This window comes from Periplaneta americana, chromosome 3 (genome assembly GCF_040183065.1).
Source record: "Periplaneta americana isolate PAMFEO1 chromosome 3, P.americana_PAMFEO1_priV1, whole genome shotgun sequence".
In the NCBI taxonomy this organism is placed as follows: domain Eukaryota; kingdom Metazoa; phylum Arthropoda; class Insecta; order Blattodea; family Blattidae; genus Periplaneta; species Periplaneta americana.
In genome coordinates this window covers 118,548,474-118,570,467 of record NC_091119.1, presented here as the reverse complement: position 1 = coordinate 118,570,467, position 21,994 = coordinate 118,548,474, and the positions used below count along the sequence as shown (strand labels likewise).

The following is a 21,994-nucleotide window of genomic DNA, read 5'->3' as shown; positions in this document are numbered from 1 at the left end:
TTGTGCATTGTTGAGGGAACCATTTCTGCTGCTTGCATGTAGGACAATAAGCCTGTTTTCTGCATTGTGATTGTCTGTGTGCCAATTTGGTCATCTGAATGCTGCCAACATTTTTTAGAAGTTAAATTGCTGTCCACTCAGGTTTCATCCACATAAAAAAATTTTTTCCCTTCATTACGAAATTCTTCAATCTCGATAATTATATCTCCAGGCAACGATATCAGCCCTTTCTACTAGAACTTTCCTCTTGGTCTGGCACTTGACCCATTTATAGTCCATTTTTTTTTTCAGTAATCGATTCAATGATCTGCAGCTCCAAGGAAAATTAACTTTATTTCTAATCATAGGCAGAAGTTTTCCCACTGTTGGCACTTTTTTTTTCCTGAACATAGAAGTCATTAGGCCTAATCATGTTTTTTATAACACGCCTATCGAAATCATCAACACAAACAACCATATGCTCAGGGTGAGTTGGTCATTTTTTTGCCAGGAGTAGAAAGCTTTTCACCAGCACAATCATGGTTTCTTTCTAAATTCTCCTTTCCTATTTGTTTTAAGGTAGATTCCGCTGTGCTGGTGCAATATGCTGCTCTCCTAGTGGCCTGAGGAACTAAATGTGTAAATTTGTTTTTTTTTTTTGTTTTTTTTTTTTTCCTCTTCATCACACATTTCTATTATATTTGCTATTACTTCACGACCCTTGGAGTGAATTACTTTCTTCTTCTTTGATGGTGTCATGATTATATACATTGTATCAATATCCTAAATTATATACAAAACATCACAAACTAAATGAAAACACGTCACTAATTACCTACTATAACTGAACTATTATAATCTAAACTACCATTTTAATTATTGACTATGATCTTCACTATTAGCTAGTATGTATGACATAAACTATTTATCTTAAGTTCTAAATTTTTTGAAACACAGGAGAAACTGGATAACACAGCAGCTACTCGATTTATCGTTGGAATAAAGGAAAAAAAAAATGTTATTTGAACAGGTATAGAGCAGCCTGCCAGGACCCCAATAGCGTCAATAACCTTAGTACCTCATCCCAATAACCACCCCTCACTTAACCAAGTTCCACATCTGATGAGCTGTCACTGACACTAGGTGCAGTATCATAATTTCTTCGGCATAAACATCATTTGTTGAGTAATTTTTATAATATTTTACTAGTAGCTTCCCCATATGTGTAAGAAATGAACACGCATAAAAAAACATTTTTGTTAAAAGTGTGGCTTTGGGCTATCTCATTCTCACCCTTTCAATTCTCAGTTCATTGTCATCTTGCCTGATCATCTTCTATTACATCCATTCGGTTTGCTATCTCAGTTAAAGTTCATCAAATATAAACAATGTTACAAAGAACACATCACAGCCATAACAAAATTACAAAACACCTCCACATATGCAGAACACATCACAAATGCTAACCACACCCACAGAGACATCAACACAGACATGGAAATACTACACATCCAACCGAAAAGCCAGAAACTAAACACACTAGAACAATATGAAATATACACCCCAACGAAATAATCAACACACAACTCGATTTCAGAACACACACACTCTTTGACTCTACACTATACCACACGAACACGCCCTCACAGGAAACAAAACAAGAGGCGCCAAGACCAACAACGACCAGCTCTGAAGATGACCCATAAATAGGTCGAAACATGTAAACAAGGTACGTTAGAATTTAACACAAGAAAGTCCTATCATACATATTCCGAAGCGATACAGTGTTAAAAGTTGTGTAAATCAAGATGTATAAACAATAAACACTTGAATAGCATCTCAAAATTACAACTACTATACACTGTAAAAGGTAAAATAAAACACACACGTTTAACATCTCAGTAACAAAATAAGAACCAATTTAATTGTTCTCTATACATCAGAAACTAAAAAACGGGAATATTTCAGTTTTTATACCTAAGTGCCCAAGATTATAGAAATGAATTATGCGTAGTGATGAACATAATCATAAACCATAAAGTCAATTGTGATTAATCGTACATAGATTGAGCAAGGTAGACTTGCATTAAGTGGGTGGATAGGATTGAAAAAATTGGACAGAATTGTGGGATATGAAGAGATTGTGTGCAGATAGTTCGAAATGGGTGAAATGGATAGAACGAAGCTACCCCAATACTCAAAATGCATAAGGACTTGAAGAAGAAGAAGAAGAAGAAGATATAGGAAGATGGAAAACATAAGGAAACATTAAAAGTTTTTATTGGAAAACTTAACAATTACCTCTTAGGCCGGGTGCACACAGAATCAGATGCGGCGCGGCGCAACGTGACATTTTGTCTCGTGGTACTTGTCTCCCATTGATTTCTTATGATGCGATGCACACAGAATCAGACGCGGCGCGACGGTCACGAGCAGACACAAGGAGACATGAAGAGACAACATCGAATGACTGCTTGAAGTTCGTCGCGAGGAGACTGTCTGATAGCTGCAGTGTACTGCGCATGCGTTAGTAGTGGCTATGATTGCACGCTTTCATTATCTACAAAAAATACTATTGTTGTGTAGTGTACATTATTCATAACGGAGCTCGATGCGGATAAATTAGTTGATTTAGTACAGGAAAGATACATTCTGTACAATCTTTGAAACAATATCACGAGAATAATGTGGTTTCTGAAAATATGTGAAAAATTGCAAATGAGATGAAAGCACCAGGTGAATAATAATTTATAATAATAACACTGCATAACAAATGTTAACATTTTTTTTTGCGCTAGGCATGTGATATATATTTTCTATATAATTTGAGCCTCCTCAATACGAATATGCAATAAAAATAGTTGGTTACGGTTTTTGAGAAATTTTGGAATTTATATCTGTTCAAAATATTGTTTTATATAATGACAATAAGGCTAAATATTCACTGTTCAGAAGATTACAGCTTTGCATCAGGTACATCACGAGCTAAAGTCCAAAAATAGTCTGCTAGCATATTGGTACTCCATTGTTCTTGGTATCTTTTTTCCATAGTTGAAATTTCTTGATGGAAGCGCTCATCATGCTCATCACTGAAATCGCACAATTCTCGGGGAAAAAAAAGTCAAGATGTGAGTGAAGGACGTGAATTTTCAGGGAAATTTTACAACCCCTAGTTTAATACGCCAACAGTAAATTTTTCACTAGTTCTTCATAGTTCTCACTTCTACAATTATCCGGAAAATTAATTGAACCTCCTTGAATGCTATCCAGACGGCTGTCTCTTTTCCTTCCAGCAAAGATTCGAAGTGATTGTTCTTCATTATTTCTCTAATTTGTGGTCCATTGAGAAATCCCTCTTGTATTTTTTAATCACTAATAGCAGGAAATGTTAAGGAATGCGCGCTGGTCCGAGTCTTCATGGGGGAAGAAATTTTCTCATGAAATTTCGGCCAGTGTATGGGACTGGTGCCCACCTAGCATCGTGATGCACTTGGGGAGCTACGATAGGTAGCGAAAGCCAGATATAACGACTGGGGGGATCATCGTGCTAACCACACGATACCTCCATTCTAGTTGGATGATCGTCCACCTCTGTTTTGGCATGTGGACGTGAGGCCAGCTGCCGGCTGGTCGGTCTGGGCTCTTCACGGGGTGTAGCGCCACGGATTATTAATAGCAGGAAATTTTTCCTGGATATTTTTAAATACTTCAGTTTTATAATTTATCCCTTTAACAAAATTCTTCATTAACCCTAACTTATTGTGTAAAAGGGGTAAAATTACTTCGCCTTGAGGTACAAGGGGTTGATGTATAATATTTTTCTTCCTTGGCTCTAGTGATTGTCGTTTTATTTTATAATGCTTATCTCGAGCGCGAGTGCACACCTGTGGAGTAACGGTCAGCGTGTCTGGCCGCGAAACCAGGTGGCCCGGGTTCGAATCCCAGTCGGGGCAAGTTACCTGGTTGAGGTTTTTTCCGTGGTTTTCCCTCAACCCAATACGAGCAAATGCTGGGTAACTTTCGGTGCTGGATCCCGGACTCATTTCACCGGCATTATCACCTTCATTTCATTCAAATGCTAAATAACCTAGATGTTGAAAAAACGTCGTAAAATAACCCAATAAAATAAAAATAAAATATCTCGAGTGCGACTGTCCAATTCGTACAGAAAGCAGCAAAATTTTGTGTAACCTAATTGTGTTCCAAAAAGCAATGCTACAACCTTCAAATCCGCACATATAAACCATTCGTACTTTGAATATTATCATTAAAGCACACTTTAAAGAAATACACGTCTTACCCAGAATAGTAACACCACAGAAATATCCTGGTAAACAGAAGTGTTTTCATACGGCGAACCTGTTTCTTCCCCTCCAAATGGAACCGAAAAGGACAATAAAACAATTTCCGCTTCTAGAAGTGGTTTTGACATGATGATATATAGCAAAATATAAACTACAGTAATGTAATTAAAGCTCACTGTGAAAGAAATGCACATCTCAAGTAAAATCAGGTAAACTCAAGTGAATTTATACCGCGAACCTGTTTCACTCCCTCAAAATAGACTCGTAGAAGGGCAATAAAATAATTTCCCTTTCTATAAGTGCTTCTAACATGGTGCCCTACTTATAATAATATTGTTTCACATAATGGGTCTTCACATTTGTAAAACAAAATAGTTACATACGAAATACAGTGATTTTTTTAAATAAAATGGATAGAAAATTAATTATATTGTGCATCTCAAAAACCCGAAGTGATGGGAACATTTTGCTTGTTATTTATTAATTCAGGAGGTCGAAATTAGTAAGAATTTGTTAGTTTTATGTCTGGCGCAAAATGACTGTTGACCAGTGTAATTTGTAGTAAGCCTAATTCTCTGCTCTATACTATCACTCATTATTGATTTAATATAGTCTATTATTTTTCTTTATTGTGAGTCGTGAAGTAGTCATAAACATAAAAAATGACGTTTGTGCAGTACATTTTAATTTTAAGACTCTTTCAATCGTATAGATTTTTAGGAGCTTGTGTCCTTAGGAAATAATAAGCAAATACAATAGAATTTTTCATATAGACAGTCCTATATTATTGACGCCATTTTCTAGCCTAGGCCAATTTTCCAAACCCACACAGCCAGCAAATCAGTTGTCGCGAGCAGACAGTTTTAAGCTGTCGCGAGGCATTGTAAAGCAAAACGTAGCGTCGCATCGCGTCTGATTCTGTGTGCACCCGGCCTTAGAAATGAGCATTCTGAATGAACATTGGAGAATCATTTAGACACTTGTTGAAATGGTACCAACTTTGCTCACTGTAGGATGCAATGATAAAGTTATAAAAAAAAAAAAAATTAACTCTAGAATATTTTAAATAATTCAAGAAGTTCAAGTGCTCGTAAATATGTATAAGTTACTTATTGTATATGCTGTAAAGTAAGCAATCACTTCTGTACTACTTGCAGTTATGCTCCATGGTGTCCTGCTTGCAAAGCTTTGCAACCAATCTGGGAAGAGTTTTCAACATGGAGTGATGATCTTAGTATTAAAGTGGGCCAAGTTGACGTAACAACATCTCCAGGTCTCAGTGGGAGGTTCATGGTGACAGCATTGCCTACAATATTCCAGTAAGTCAGGCCTGTATCATCGTAGATTCTCTTAAATAACTTTTGTTCAACTCAAGTTAGTTCAGATCTAAAACTCTTGTTTGTCAAGAGGTTCTTTTTTTGTTACCAGGTAACTACATGTTCTTTCTTTTATAGTGAATAGATAATTCATAAGTAGATACACACACACACACTATACAGGCATTACTCAGTAAATTATAGAAATGAAGAATGAAGATCTAATTTAAGATATTCTCTACGTCTGCTTACCTATATAATCCCAAAAGGTTTCACTTTCATATCATCAATATAGCATTAAGATCTATCCTTAGTGACAAATACATAATGGCATTAACTGTAATGTATTGCATTTTTAATGGTAATAATGTCATAAAACCTTCTTAAGTTGTGTAGTTTTTAATATCCAATACACAGCTTTACTCAGAAAATCACACATCAGAGAATCAAAACTGTAATTTCTTTGTAGTAAGTCTTGAAGTTTTTAATAACCAATATAGAGATGTTCTCAAAAAATTGCACAAATGAAGATCGACATATTGGCATAATGATGTCAGAGAGTCTGAGCAATCTACTACGGCGAGCAGTCCAAAATTGTAGGCGTGGAATGCTTTCCAGCAGTATTATGCTTCTTCACAACAATGCCCGCCTTCACACTGCTGCTGCAACCAGAGATTTGTTGTAACAATTTCGATGGAAACTTTTTGATCACCCACCCAATAGTCCGGACCTTGCTTCTAGTGATTTTCATTTTTCACAAAGCTCAAAGAGTTTCTGGGCGGGAAATGTTTTGGAAGTGATGACGAGTTGAAGAATGCAATGGACAACTGGCTTAAAGGACTGGTGGCAGATGACTATAACACAGGAACTTTAAAGCTCGTGGACGGATATGACAAATGTTAAAATAACAGAGGTGATTATATGGAGAAATAAAGTAAGTTTCAAATTTGTAAGTGACATGTTTTTGGTTAATAAAATATATATTTTTTAAATTAATTAAACCCAAATTCGATTACCTCGTAGAATGACAGTGAAAAAGCAGTAGAAATTAAAAGCAGTTAGGTTTTTTTTGAGTGACTATTTATTTATTATAGGGATATGGAAGTAGAGCCAGTTAATTTTGTTTAATTTTAGGTCTTTGATAAAGTAGATTTCTTTACATCTAGATATTGACTTCTGTATTTAGAAACTATCTGAAGAATTAACTGCTTTTCCTCTTTGTTTTTAGTCAATATTCGATTTTATTCTGTTTTTAGTCAGTATTTGATTGTATGCTTGCATCAATTTAACTTATGTTCTGCAGTATCATTAACTACTTTCAGTATCTCTACTTTTTCCAAATCTTCCTTGCAGCTGTCATCGCTTTCCTACAATGAAGGATTCTTTTCAGTGAATGTTATTGAAATTGAAAATCGAAAAATTTTTTTGTCTCCTTTCTCAAATTATTTTATAGTTTCTGTTCGTATCAGCACATGATTTATTTATTTATTTATTTATTTATTTATTTATTTATTTATTTATTTATTTATTTACTTACTTAGTTACTTATTTACTTAACTATTTATTTACTTATTTATTTATTTACTTATTTATTTATTTATTTACTTAATTATTTATTTATTTATTTATTTACTTACTTATTTATTTATTTATTTACTTATTTACTTACTTATTTACTTACTTATTTACTTATTTATTTATTTAGTTATTTATTTATTTAGTTATTTATTTATTTATTTATTTATTTGTTTATTTGTTTATTTATTTGTTTATTTATTATTTATTATTTATTTATTTATTTATTTATTTAAACATGAAATTTTAGTGTATATAGTCAAAAACATAAGGCAATTTATTTTCAAACCTTTTGAAAACGTAAGAAACAATAAATTGACTATTGGTTAAAAATTGACCTAGAACTTTTCCTCTCTTCAGTTTCTTTCTTTCTCCCTCACATTTCTCTCCCTGTTTCCTAACCATACAGAGTAGGCTAAATAGAAAAAGTATTGTGGTACAAAAATCAATTTTGAGATTATCATGGGAATCCATACTTTCAGCTTATATTGCATGATTCTCAGTACTTTGCTGATCAGCTGTGCTATCACAGTCGAGGTTGGCTGTAAAAGAAGTAGTACAGCATGCATGGAACAGTGCACATTATTTTGTTAGTAGTGAATACTTTTGATATGTATAGATGAAATCGACATTATCAGTTTAAATTTGTGAGAAAATTGTCTGGAATAATAAAAGTCCCAAACAAGGCACTTATAAAAAGATTTTGTTGTGAGTTCGGTGTTAAACAAAAAAGAAGCAGGAGAAGAGAAATTGAACCAAATTGGAACAGTGTTAGAATGAACTCTAAGAAAATCTTTTAATCATATAGTAGCATAGTGTACAGTTTCATGTGAATCCTCACATATAGCAACGGAATTACTGAAATTGAAACCATATAAAAGTTTAGCAGTTCAAAGACTGACAGTGTTAAAATTCAGTTTTGTAATAGGTTTCTGCAGTCTGTACATGATGGGATTGTGAACCCAGAACTCATAATTTTTATTGATGAAGTGTGGCTACATTTATTGGAATATTAAATTCCAAAAACAATCATTATTGGAGTTCAGAAGTATTTTTTATAACATTACACAAGAACTGGAGTTATGTTCAGCAATTTATTGAAACTCATCTACAAGCAGATAGACTTCATTTCGAAAATTTGTTGCAATTTAAAGTGAGATTAAACACTGTGGTAGCATTTAATTACACCCCCAATCCTGTAGTTTAATCGTAAGATTGAAGAACAGTTTCAGTATGTATATTTCATTGTTGAAGCAGGCCGCATTATAGTGGACAAGATTGCTAACAGGCAGGAAATGGCCGGTATGTGTTCAGTATGCTTGAGTTTGAAAACTCTGTATTATGGAAATAATATAAATGATTTCAGCATACGAATAAATATTTAATATGAATTTGTGCAAAATTAATTACATCATCTTCAACCAAACAACTTACAAATAAGTCCAATATCATTTAGAATTATAAAATATGTTCTACTTGCATTAAGTTTTAATTTACTTGAGATGTAAGTAAATACACTTCCTCATGCAATCCTGTTAGCTGATTAGATAAGATTTATAACATTAAATTGCTACTTCTCTTAACTATACTGTTCTTATGATTTTATTTCAACCTTATAGAATATTGTTCGTTATTGTTTTGTAATTGTAAATGTTTGCGTTTTAGTGTTATGGATGGGGAATTTCGCCAGTATCGTGGTGCAAGAGACAAAGATGCATTTATCTCCTTTGTTGAAGATAAGAAATGGAAAACTATTGATGCAATTCCAAGCTGGAAATCTCCGGCATCATTACAGATGTCAGTTGTTTCCTATTTCTTCAAGCTGTCTCAAGTTTTAAGGGTATGCTCTTTCTTTTTAATCTAATCAAAAACCATTGTATAAAATTATTGTTTTAATATTCTTTGCCTAAGGCGAACTCTGTTGCGGTCAGATGTATAAAATAAAATAAAAAAAATACATGCAGTAATAGACAAATCTGAGGTGCCCAGTCACCATGGTGCACGAGAATTAATTCCATCTGATGCTTACATTTTTATGGAGATTAATAAATTTTTGCTTCCTTATTCTGCATCTTGAAAAACAGTTCAGAACTTCTGAATGAAAGGAGTTCTTTTGAAAATGTTGGTGTTTTGTCTGTCCTTTGTTACATTATCTTTCAAAATGAATATTCTCTGAAAACTTGAAGTATTTATTCTATACAATTGTTTAACTAAATATGAACTTTGTATTTGTAATGAACATTTCAGACCTGTTTTTGGACACTTGACTAAACAACAACAATAACAACATATTGTGTATCTATGTGTTTGAATACAACAAATTTAATTTTTATGAATTTCATATGTTTGTTATGTTAACTTTCAAATATATAAAGTTAAGTATGTAGCATAATAATATGAGTTTGAGGTCTTAATTTCGTATGTATTGTGTGAATTTGATGAGGCAATGCTTGTTTTTGTTGCAGGCTGTTCATAATAAGCTGATGGAAGAATATGGAATGCCAACATGGGGCTCATATCTAATATTTGCAGTTGCCACAATCATCATTGGTGCTTTGCTGGGTCTTGTGAGTATGATAGTACAGTGCTGAGGTACTCAGCATAATAGTGGCTCTGAGGAAGAATTTTATGTTTTGGTTAAGATAGGTTCAGCTTTAGGCAAAAAAATTATCAAACTCTTGGAACGTGAATTTTTCTAAGTTCCCTTTGGGTGAATTATAGCCTTGCGGTAAATCGTGCTTCTCATGCAAAAGACCAGAGTATCAATTTCCTCATGTGAATTTATTTGCTTTAATTTTAATTTGTCTTTTCTTTTTTTCTTATTTGCATATTTCGTTTTTATTTATATGAAGAAGTATTTGTTAATCATCGTTTGATAACTGTATTTTGTCATTAAGTTATTTTTATGTCCTATGCCATTGTGGTCCAATTGGTGGCCCATGTTCAGTAATAAACTGGTCCCTGAACACAAATCACTAGAAACTTGTACAGTTCTTAGAAGACTTGGATGCTATGTATACTGACATTTTCCTCTATTCTTAAATACATTGTTTTAGTGTCAGAAAAACATAGAACCCATTTTTAACGTCAGGAAAGAGTTGCCTCAATTTTTGCAAAACACTGAGTGGTTATGCACAGTAGCTTTTCTGACTCACCTTACAGAAATCTTAATATTTTAGATTGGAAATCTCAAGATAAAAAACACAATATCACAGAAATTTGCCGACTGGAACGCTTTTGGTTAACCGATGTTTCGGTTGATCGGTATTCGGATAATCGATGCTCTTCTGTATATAGTTATTTCAGCATGTAATTATTGTTTAGAGAGAGGAAATACCTTTAAAGAAATCGCGTGAAGTGAACCATTCTCATATTAGAAAAATTATATACAATGTTATAATATTTTATAAAGAAAAAACAAGAAAGGTCCATCATCTCCTTACAGAAAACTTAGGGAAGAATAACTAAAACTATAGGTTGGTAGAAGCTAAAAGACTGGGCGTAATATTGCCAGGCAGTGTGAGAAAGCCGTAAAGGACGGAATTGAAATTGAACTTCAGTTAAAAGTCACCCATGTCGAAGAAGAATTCGGAACTCGAATTTGATCAAAATGTTGTGTGCCAAACTTTCTTTGAGTATTATGAAGTAGAAAAGGAATTTCTACTCTACATAAACTTCTTAGTGCAGTTAAAGAAAAGATAGCGTTTTCAGATATAAAGACACGTTTTGGAGACTAATAAAGAGCTTGGGCTTCAAATTTACGAAGTGTAAAAATGTGAGATATGTATTAATGAAGTGTAGTGAGACTTTTATATAACGGGAAAACAGAGATCAACCTAAGAGAAATCCATACTGAAAATCTATAATAGACCTACATATTATAAAATTAAATAAATTGACATAATACAGAAGGTACCTTTGATAGAGGTTCTGGCTGATACGTACAGTACATCTATTATCAGGTATACATCTCACTTAACAATATGTATCAGAGGAAGAACAGTTATTTGTATACATCTGAAGTGTGATTAGTGTATTATGTAACTAGTCAGTGATGTATGCAGTGGAGAGGGAAAGGAACTGGCTAACCTATCCTTTTATCTCCTTGCTTAGTTGCCTCATGAGTGATGCCTTATTAGGTTGAGACCTGTCTTCGGACAGTTGATTAAACAACAATTGACATTACAGAAGGCTGAGTCGCGTACATGTGACCAGCTTTCAACCCCCTACATCTTTTCATTGTATCGATCGAAAGTTGCAGATTTCAAAGTTAACTTGTAGCTACAGCAAGCCAGTATTACTTTGCTATCCATGTGGTGTGTGTATGATGGCTTCAAAAGTAAATCGATTTTGCAAAGGATACGTTGTGCCACTTTTCTGTCTCACAAATTCATAAACAGCATAGCTCAGTAACTTATGAAACGAAAGGACTTAACCATTTTTTAACAACAACTTTTAATCAACTTCCTTTAGAATACAGAATTTTACCAAATTGCCAGTGTTCTAAGAATTGTTTAAAAATACGTTTTTGGGGAGATTATTTATTTTAATTCTCAGTTGATTTATTTATTTCATGGTTTCAAACTTTTTCTTCTTTCTGTCCAAAACTGTATGTTATCTTACTATTTGTTCTTATTTTGCTTTCTTTCTTAATAAATTCTTGTGTTCTTGTTTTTCACAGACCGTAGATTCATGACTTTTTCAATTACATTGTATAACATATGTATGTGTTCTTGTATAGCCTCTACATATGAGTTATACTCGTTGGGGCATACTCAATAAATTAAAAAAAATAGATGCACCATAGAATCAACTACTATTAACATAATTAAACTATACAGAAATCATTAGGTTCCAGATATCAGTTCACCCATCATAAGGCCTAGAAAGCGACCATGGACTGTAGTCACTCCAGCTGTGTGCAGAAGTTACGTAGAATGCCCCTGCAGGAAAAACCCACCTACACAATGTGTGATGGCCACATGGCTAAATGTAACCCAGAGAACTGTGAATTGCACTCTGCATAACAACTTACATCTCCAGAAGGTACTTAAAGGCTGAGGACATTACCTAAATGAAACCCATCATCAAGGCTTCATCGCATACTTCTAGATATATACAGAGATTTCTTCAACAAATGGAGGCAACCACGGGTATCAAGGCTATTTCATTTCGGGGTATACCTGTGAAATAACCAGATGTCAGCCCATACATTTCTATGGGTATTGTCTCGTGAAGAGTAATGGATGAAGATTCCACTTCCTGTCCTCCATAGACGCCTCTTACAATGGAAGTTGTGGTGCAGAGTCAGAGGGGCACATTGAGGCTAACGGATGGTGATGCCATGGATTTTCTCAAGATAGTTCAAGCCCAAATTTTGTCCCATATACACGACTCTGTATAATAAAATAACTTATTATATTGGTACTGGCAGCAGGACATCATGTGGGCTGTGTGCTGATTTTTCACTCATGCTAATAATGTTTTGATGTGGAATATACATGCTCTACCTCTTAGTTCACACTGCCCCTGCCGCAGTTACTAACTGATGTCAACAAATGACTCAGTGCGCCAAGTTGGAGGGTCTTGGGTTCGATTCTCAGTGCCAGAACGAATTTTTCTCCATTAATAGTATTTACGTGATAACTACACAGTTATGGAATATACAATATTCAATAGAGGACAGCAAGATCCTCAAATGAGAATATGAATGACAGTGTGCTCACTTAACAGTGATAAAGAAATTTCAAACAAATAATACGTGGCAACATTGCTATAGAAGTGTCCATGATTATGTGAGGGTGGATGTCCATCGACTGTTTAGATGTAGAAAATCATGAGGAAAATTGCGCAGGAATCTCATCAGCCAACTACAAAGGTTTGGAGATATAAACTACTTGAAAAACTCACAAAAATAGGCATTCAAAACAACATGCTAAACTGGATCACTCACTTCCTTTCCCAGCGTTTCTGTGCTACAAAATACAATGACAGTACTTCCGAATTCCGACAAATAAAAATGTGCCTCCCACAAGGTGCAGTTCTGAGTACAACCTTGTTTAACATCTACATCAACGATCTCCCCCCAGCTGTTTCAAGTCCAGAAATAAAGACAGCTCTTTTTGCAGACGACATGGTCATGTGGACATCTTCCCCACAAATAGTCAAATCCAAAACTTCAATGGAAAAAGCTCTGATTCTATTAGAAAAGTGGACTGACAACAATTTGATGGCCATAAATACTGATAAAACAACGTTTCAAATATTTAGCTTGAAGAAAAAAATCCCAAAACTAAATCTATAGTTCAAGAAAACAAACCTGAGACAAACATATGAAACGAAATATTTAGGGACAATTTTTTATTCAAAATTATCTTGGAAAAATCATATTGAAGCAGTAGTAAACAAATCAACAAAAAGACTTCCAATTTTAAAGAGATTAGCTGGAGCCAAGTGGGGTAGTAATTGGCAGACTTTGAACATCACGTACAAAACATTCATCAAACCAATACTTCTCTACAGTGCAGAGGTATTAATTACAGCAAATAATTTCAACCTGAATCGACTAGAAGTATGCCAAAATCAGGCCCTGCGACTAACAACTGGTGCAGCAAAATCAACCCCAATCACGGCAATGCAAGCCCTAACCCGGAACCCTCCAATATATCTCACTCTAGAGGAGCAGGCACTAACACACCATGAAAAAATGCTACGGTTAACAACAACAAAATGGGAAAAAAGACTGTTACAACCAATCAAGCTGAAAACACAAACAAGTTTCCTGTCCAAAGTCACGGAAATAAAAACAGAATTGAATCTCCCTAAATCTAAAGAAAACATTTTAAGCAGAGAAAACCCTCTAACCTTCGAACCAATTAACATTCAACTAGATTTAGAAGAACCAGTTAAAAAATCTGAAACTTCCAAACCTGTACTAAAAGTGCTGGCATTAGAAGCTGTGAACAATAGATACCCACCAGCAGGACATCATACAACAAATTTTGATGCGGAAATAATGGCTATTCATATTTCACTCCTACACCTACTATACAGAATAGATAAATTTCAAAATGCTGTCATTCTCTCTGATTCTAAAGCAGCATTATATGCAATAAATTCAAATAAAATGATGTCAATCCAAATTAAAGAATGTCACAAAATGATCCAACAACTTCAAAAACTACAGAAAAGAATTCAATTGCAATGGATACCTGCACATTGTGGAATTGCTGGAAATGAAACTGCTGACTTTCTTGCCAAAAAAGGATCCAATTTAATTCAGAATACAAATACCAGCCTACCTTTTACATCTATCCAAAGACTAATTAAAAATAAATATAAAATCAAGCAAAACCAAGCACTATGTACCAAAGCCAAAGATAAAAAATGGAGCATTTTAATAAAAAAACCAGAAATTATTCCAGAAACCCCACGTAAATCTGCAGTAGCAAAATTCAGACTGCTTACAGAACACGATTATTTGGCCAAACACTTGAATAAAATAGGAATTTACACAAATCCAAATTGCCCTCTATGCAACAAAGAAGAAGAAATTACTGAAGATCATCTCATAACCTGTGAAGTTCTACCTGATGGATCCACCACAGAGAAATATTGGAGAGCAAGAACGCTAATGGCTTCGTTGCCAAAGCCCGGCATTAGATAACAACAACAACAGGTTATCCCCTGGAAAAGTATCGAGAATGCCTAGTATTGTGGAGCTTCACGTCGTCTGTATTCTAGGCACTTGGTACTATCTGTGCCATGGAAGATGCAGGCTGTTGTAGAAGCAGTGGGACGGCATTTTTTTTTTATTTTAGGAGAAATCTGTTTCTTATGGCCAATCACACATATTCCCTTATTTAATTATTGCTTTACTACTATTATGTAAAATAACTTCCTTATTATAACTAGTTTATATTTAATTACAAGCAGAAGAACAGCATTTGTAATGCATATGTGCCTCTTAAAGTTGTTATTAATTTTAAGTATATTATAACACAACCGACTTGAAGAAGAAAAAGAAAGAAAGGACTTGGGGATTTGAACACAGAACGTCGCAATTCTAAACTGATTGTACTCCTCCTGGACTATCGATATGAAATATTAACTCTTGTTTTTAAGAGTCATTTGAAGTAGCAACAACAAAATTTATCAACTATGCAGCTGCATGACGGAGTATGAATCCAGTGCTCACAAACTCAAAGCTATCGAATTTGAAAACCAGTTAATTTTTCTTATGTAAATACGTCTATGTGGAAGGGTCATTTCACAAAGCAGCTTTATGAGAGAAAGAAGTGTAAGATCCATCCAGGTGTTTTGTGGTTTTTCACTCAATCTGTCTCACTCCATTCTGTATATGTGTGCCTGTTGTTTTCCGTGGTTTTCCTAAAGTCTGTGATGAATCTTGTCTCATTGTGAAAAAAGAGAGAAAGGAGATATGTCTTACCTCGTCTGTGTTAGTAGTAGAAAAGTTTTCCGGGCTATGAGGCCGTGGTCTGTTGGTTGTGAGACCAAACGTTTCGTTCACTGCTGCAGTGAATGAAACGTTTGGTCTCACAACCAACAGACCACGGCCTCATAGCCCAGAAAACTTTTCTACTATTGACGCCGGCCGTGAAAGCCTACACTCCAATATATTACTCGTCTGTGTTGTTATGGCGATGAGGGGAGTGGAGCGATGCCGTCCATCCATCCAGTGGCAGAAGGGCCTGCTTCCATGAAAATAGAGATGTTGTCAGTCTCCTCACACTCATCTGTATCTGTACCTGTATCTGATTCTTCTAAATTTATTTCAAAACTGTCCAAGAGCTCATCCACGATACCATCTTTCTTCCAATAAAAATCTTCAATATACCGAACATGTTCACACGCACTATTCCAATTTTTGGGTGTTATTTTTTCCAACGTTATTTATCTCTCCTTGTACTGTGTAGTTCCGTCACTGAGCTTGTCTTTCAAGAAACTGAGTTCTGGTAGCCTTTACAATAAGAAGGTTTTGAAAGGAATACTGAAAATTACAACCCTCTTATAATCTCCACCCTCATTTGAAGGGATTTGGTTTTATTGCTACTGAGACAAGATAAACCTTAGCAGGTAGACACTTAACACAAATGTAGGGACGAGAGCCCTAAAAGAGATGGCCATGGACCTACATTTACTTCCCACATAAATTTTGAAATTTTCCACATTAATTCCACGCAGTCAACCCCAATTTCCGTTACAAGGACACATGTTCGCGTAGCTTTTTAATGTTTCTGTTCTCATTTCCCCTTATTTCATTCCTTCATTCCTTGCAGTCCATCTAGTCTATTCTCTATCTAATTATTAGATAGACTGTATTTGTACTATTGTAGTTCAGGAACTTATAGTTAAACATCAGAAACCGTAATTGAGAATTTTTTTTATATAAATACATCTATACAGATGGGTTACTGTGCCTAAAAGTAATTTTAATAGAATCTAATTCTTCGGAACAGAGCTACCATTGTCAATTTTTTGTCTAAAGCTGTACATAATAACATACAATCGTACAAAATCAGATGTCGATTGTTATTGCATATATAAATATGTATTTACATTGGGCATTGTGTAGTTTCATATTAGCGTATTTTTGTTCTAGGTTTTGGTATGTGTAATAGATCTGATTTATCCACCAAAGCCTGTAATAGTTCAAACTCCAACAGAACAAAAATTCGAGAAGAATAAAGGAGAAAAGGATGGGTATGAAGATGGAAGCAAGCATGCTAGTGGTGACGAATTGGTGAGCAAATCTCATGTTTATATTTTAATATACTGAAGGAGGTGGAGGTGGTGATGGCGGTTGTTGTTGCTGCTGGTGGTGTTGATTTATAATAACAAATAGAAACGTCCAATATGTTCTAATTTCAAATGAGTAATTTTATGTGTAAATATTTATTAAAAATGTATATTTCATTCTTCCTTGTATTTCACTCTCCTTATGATTCTTATATGAGAGTCACATAAGTTTTGAGATGTCATATCTATCACAAAGTAAAATTCTGATTGTTGCATTGTCTCAAAGTATTCATTAACACACTATGCACTCCCAAATAGTCACATGGAGCCAGGTCAGGACTGAAGAGTGGATGAGACATGAGTTTCACCTCTTTGGATTCCAGAACTGGATGGTGATGTTGGTCATGTGGGCTGTTGCATTGCCGTGGTGGAGGAGGATTCCCCACAGTCCTGTTTTGAAGTTACTTAGAAACATTCGGTAGACAAACTGTGATGTACCACTGAGCGGTATACATAAGTGTTCATTACATACACTTCAGATAGCCCTGAAACAGTTTTGTCATTTGAAACGTCATAAAAACCAACAGATATTTCTTTAGGATCATTTTCTATACAGAACCTAAGAATAATGCTCATTTAAGTTCTTCAGGAAACATTGGGGGTTTTGTCTGCTAGCACACTGACAAACTTGTAGGAATATAGCTCTTTTTTAATATGTTCGTTAATTACGTCAGTTACTGATTCAGTTAGCTCATTTTGAATTGTACTTAACGTACCTTAAAGACAGAAGAGCACTGCAAATGATCACGTACAAATTATTCTTATCTGGAGAAGTTCCAGTAATTCAAGATAATTCCCTTTGTTGTTGGAACTTTCATCTTCAAAGTGCCTTCTAAAAGCAAGCTCTTGCTTGGTTAAGAAGCAAACAACTTCAATAAGTCTCTCAATTACAAATCTATTTTGTTTCATAATTTCATTGTGTTTGATGGCTTCAAGCTTGGGTCCTTCAGAAAATCGCATGTTCAATTCTGTAGTGCTCTGGAAAAGTGGCACAAGTCAAAAATGTTAATTTTACAGGAGAAGGAAAAAAACTAAGTTGTCAATTATTAAAAAATGTTTGTGGAAACTGACTTATGCCACTTTTCCCAAGCACTGCAGAATTCTTCCACGACTTAAACAAGAGAAAACTCTCTTCATTCTGAAGATGCCTTCTTGAACTCTGATGTTTCTCGGCGTTACTGTCAAAATTTTTTGTGATACAAGAAGATGATGACCATTTTCACCCCCAAACAGAATTCAGATATAATAATATAGCTTATTTGTCTCAGAGCACCCTGTTAGCCAAAGATATTTCTTATACCATGAAAATTTAAATATTTTATTCTGTCTTCCTCTATTCGCTATTTTAATGTGGTGTATCTTCTATCTTTGTAAGCACATTTTGTTTCATACGTCCAACTTGAAAACTGTTTCTCTTTTAATTCAACAAATAATGACTTCAGTGTTCTCTCAGTATGAGCCATTTTACACAAAATTAGTATGTAACACACGTATGAACTTTAGTTATAAACTAATGTGGTGTCGATCTCCTATTTTGTTTCATACGTCTAACTTGAAAATGGTTTCTCTTTTAATTCAATAAATAATTACCTCAATATTCTCTCAGTATGAGCTACTTCACACACACATATGCACTTTTGTTATAACCTATAACACTTAACAATGCCAATATAGTGTGACATACATATTACAGTCTCTCCTGGCCCCTTTTCATACTACTGCGTCGTAGCAAATCGATACCCAACTTTCCCACAAGCTTGTGAGTGCCTATGAGTGAGGCTTTTTCGACAAGCCTTGCACTGGAATGACTGCCAACAGTTAATTTAATATATGGAAAGATCGAAGTGAAACCAAGTGTTATGATGCATCGTTATTACGAACTTATACTGTTGCTAGGTATAATAACTTTTTTTTTGGGGTAGGATAAGCCTTAAAAGCCTCTTAAGAGCTTCGCCACTGATAAATAGATCAGTAATAATATGAATTTATATTTACTTTTGGAATAAAAAAGAATATTAACGAGATTTATAAGAAGCATAATAAGATATTTCGTCATGTGTATTTTTTTTTATTTTAGTAGGTTATTTTACGACCTTTATCAACATCTTAGGTTATTTAGCGTCTGAACGGGATGAACGTGATAATGCCGGTGAAATGAGTCCAGGGTCCAGCACCGAAAGTTACCCAGCATTTGCTCATATTGGGTTGAGGGAAAACCGCAAAAAAACCTCAACCAGGTAACTTGCCCCAACCAGGAATCGAACATGGGCCACCTGATTTTGTGGCCAGACGTGCTAACCATTAGTCCATGTGGACTCATGTACTAATCTCATGTATTTTATTATTTATTAATTTATATGAAAATAGTAAATCACTGCAATCTCTTCTGTGTGATATGGTAGAAACATAAAAAAATTGCATCATAAAAGTATATGTTTCAAATTGTAGATAATAATTGAAACTTTTAAAATACAGATATTTTAGGAATTTATTTTGAATTTATTGAAGCAAATTGACAGGTTTGTCAGTGGATTCCAAATCATCAAGCAGCATTCTAATTTTGACGTAACTAATGTATAATAGTGTTATAAGGTAGATATATTGAAGTATTTTGAGTTGCGAATGATGAAACCTAGCATTTTATATGCATTACAAACAATATTAGTAGTACGCTTTGGAGGAATTCGTGTCCTTGATGAAGAATACACCCAAATCTTCAATTTTTGAAATATGATTTAGCTTAATATTATTGATACAATACTGATACGAAAATTCTCGTGAGCTTCTGGAGAATTTAATTGCATTACACTTATTTATATTAAACGGAAATTTATTAAGTTCTCTCCATATATTTAATTTTTATTAAATCCATTTGAATTTCAATACAATTATCGAACTGTGAATTGCTTTAAATATTTTTAAATCATATGTAAATAAAAGAACATTTGAAGAAATTTCATTAACAGGGGAAGGAAAACTAAGACTCAAGGTTAGAACTTTGAGGAACTCCAGACTTAGCTCTTAGTACTTTTGAATATTGAAATTTATATATAAAAGAAAAACACTATGACAGTTGTACAAAAGTTAATTTTTCCCATTTTGTTTGCTGGTTAGCACTCATTAAACCACTCAGTTTTTGTGCAATATTTCTTTTGTTATAATGTTTTGCAACAATACCGTAATTCAATATTTTACATTTGTTTACATTACTATTGTAAATGCCTAAATGAATTATTTCTTTACAGGAGGAGGACGACGATGATGATGATGACGATGTCATCAAGGATGATCTTGTAGATGATGAAGGTTCGGCTGCCACTCAGAGTGGTTCTGAAACAGAGGTGAAAGGAGAAGAAGAAAGTCCCAATGTCAGGAAACGTAAACCCAGAAAAGCAGATTAATAAGAGGCCCGGTACTTATGCATTGAGCAAGGAACCAAGCCAGTAGTTAGTGCTAATGGGGTGTGCAGTCGAGGGGTAGGGACTGGGAGATGTTACCAAATAGTAGAGCTCAGGGTGTATACAACATCGGGGATGGCTGCCCGCTTCATTAGCTGCACCAGTCATCACTCAATAGTATTTATTGTAGCAATGTGAGCCACATTGCCTGAACGTTTGAGGACAGAAATACTCGCCTGGAGGACCAGTGATGCAGGTTGCAGGTACTAAGCATTTTGATCTCGTTTTCTTTTTGTCACAGGATAAGGAGCTGTCTTGGTGATGAATCCTGTCTAATGAGTCAGTCTGACAACCTCATCCACCCCGATCAATCGGTAAATTGTACAATAGCTAATGTTTCTCTTAAGAATCGACTAATAGGGGTGAATTAATTTTTATATATAGGATTATATAAATAAGTATATGGTGAAAACAGAACATATTAATTCTACTATTATTACTACTATAACAACAATATGATTGAGTGCCTGTTATATTCCCTATGCACAGTCCAGCTTAAGTCCTCACATGAAAACTGTGATAAAACTTTGATCCTGAAAACATTCCAAGTTGTAAGGGTCAGGAGGAGATAACAGTAACCAGTGCTCTTGCTAAAATGAAATTTGTAACGAATATTGTAATACATAATTATGACACAGTTTCAGCATTGTGGTATATTAACTTCATTATGAATAAGCTATGACAAAAAAAAATGTGTAGGAATGTTAAGTCTCTTAACTCTTAACATCAGTCCTTTGAAAATTCATAAATATTTGCGATGCTGAGAAAGGCTCTTTATTTCTTGTGGCATTGAAGATTTATTAAACCTTTCTCTTAGCACTTATTATTTTCTGATCGACAGAACGATTATTTATAAAAATTTGTGTTTAAAGTACTTCATTTAAGTCTTTCAGTGATTCTGTACCTCTGACACCTTCATTGTTCGTGGTATTTTCAAGGGCTGTATTTGAAGAATCTGCTGAATCTGTAACGTGGAACAGGTGAACATTTTGAGTGTTGTTTGGTTGTGTTTGGTGCTGTTTATTCCCATGTTGTAATTCAAAGTGTGGAGTCAGCATAACAAAAAAAAGAAAAAGACTTACTCTATTCTGTTGTGAGTGTAAGTGTTCTGAAAGTTTATGTTCTTTTTACATAAAACAATTAAAAATAAAATACCTTGTTACTGCAAAGTTGTACATCTATTTTTTTTTTCTAAATAAAACAATTTTTTAAATTTAAAAAGGATTTTAACTGTAATGCATATTTTGTCTTAAAAATTTCAGGATTTGTGTGTTGTACCTTAAACCTTTTGTATTTACGAAGAGCATATAGACCTATTCTGGGATGAATGAATGAATGAATGAATGAATGAATATTAACTACAAATGTGTTTTCACCAAGCAATAGTTATAGGAAATATAATGATACATAAAGGAAGAAAAACTAAGGAAATACAGAATAGGAATATAAATGAACCAAGTCAAAGACAGCAAATAAGAGAAAGAACAATCAAAAGTCTATAAAAGATGTTATATTACTACATACACTCTTCATTACTAACATT

General features: G+C 34.3%; 1 protein-coding gene across 3 annotated transcripts in view; it reads left to right on the top strand.

Annotated features, from left to right (window-relative positions):
- The window catches only part of LOC138696440 (thioredoxin-related transmembrane protein 1), a 30,449-nt gene extending 8,829 nt beyond the window's left edge, over positions 1-21,620 (top strand). The window contains exons 2-7 of one of the 3 annotated variants that reach the window (XM_069821413.1): positions 5,441-5,602; positions 8,840-9,014; positions 9,640-9,741; positions 16,797-16,937; positions 20,239-20,405; positions 20,693-21,620. In XM_069821413.1, the coding sequence (XP_069677514.1) occupies positions 5,441-5,602; positions 8,840-9,014; positions 9,640-9,741; positions 16,797-16,937; positions 20,239-20,394 (736 nt within the window). In that variant the 3' untranslated portion in view covers positions 20,395-20,405; positions 20,693-21,620. Of the gene's footprint in view, positions 1-5,440; positions 5,603-8,839; positions 9,015-9,639; positions 9,742-16,796; positions 16,938-20,238 lie in introns of all 3 variants that reach the window. The other 2 variants (XM_069821414.1, XM_069821415.1) reach the window with 2 other exon arrangements.
- The last annotated feature ends 374 nt before the right edge of the window (positions 21,621-21,994 follow it).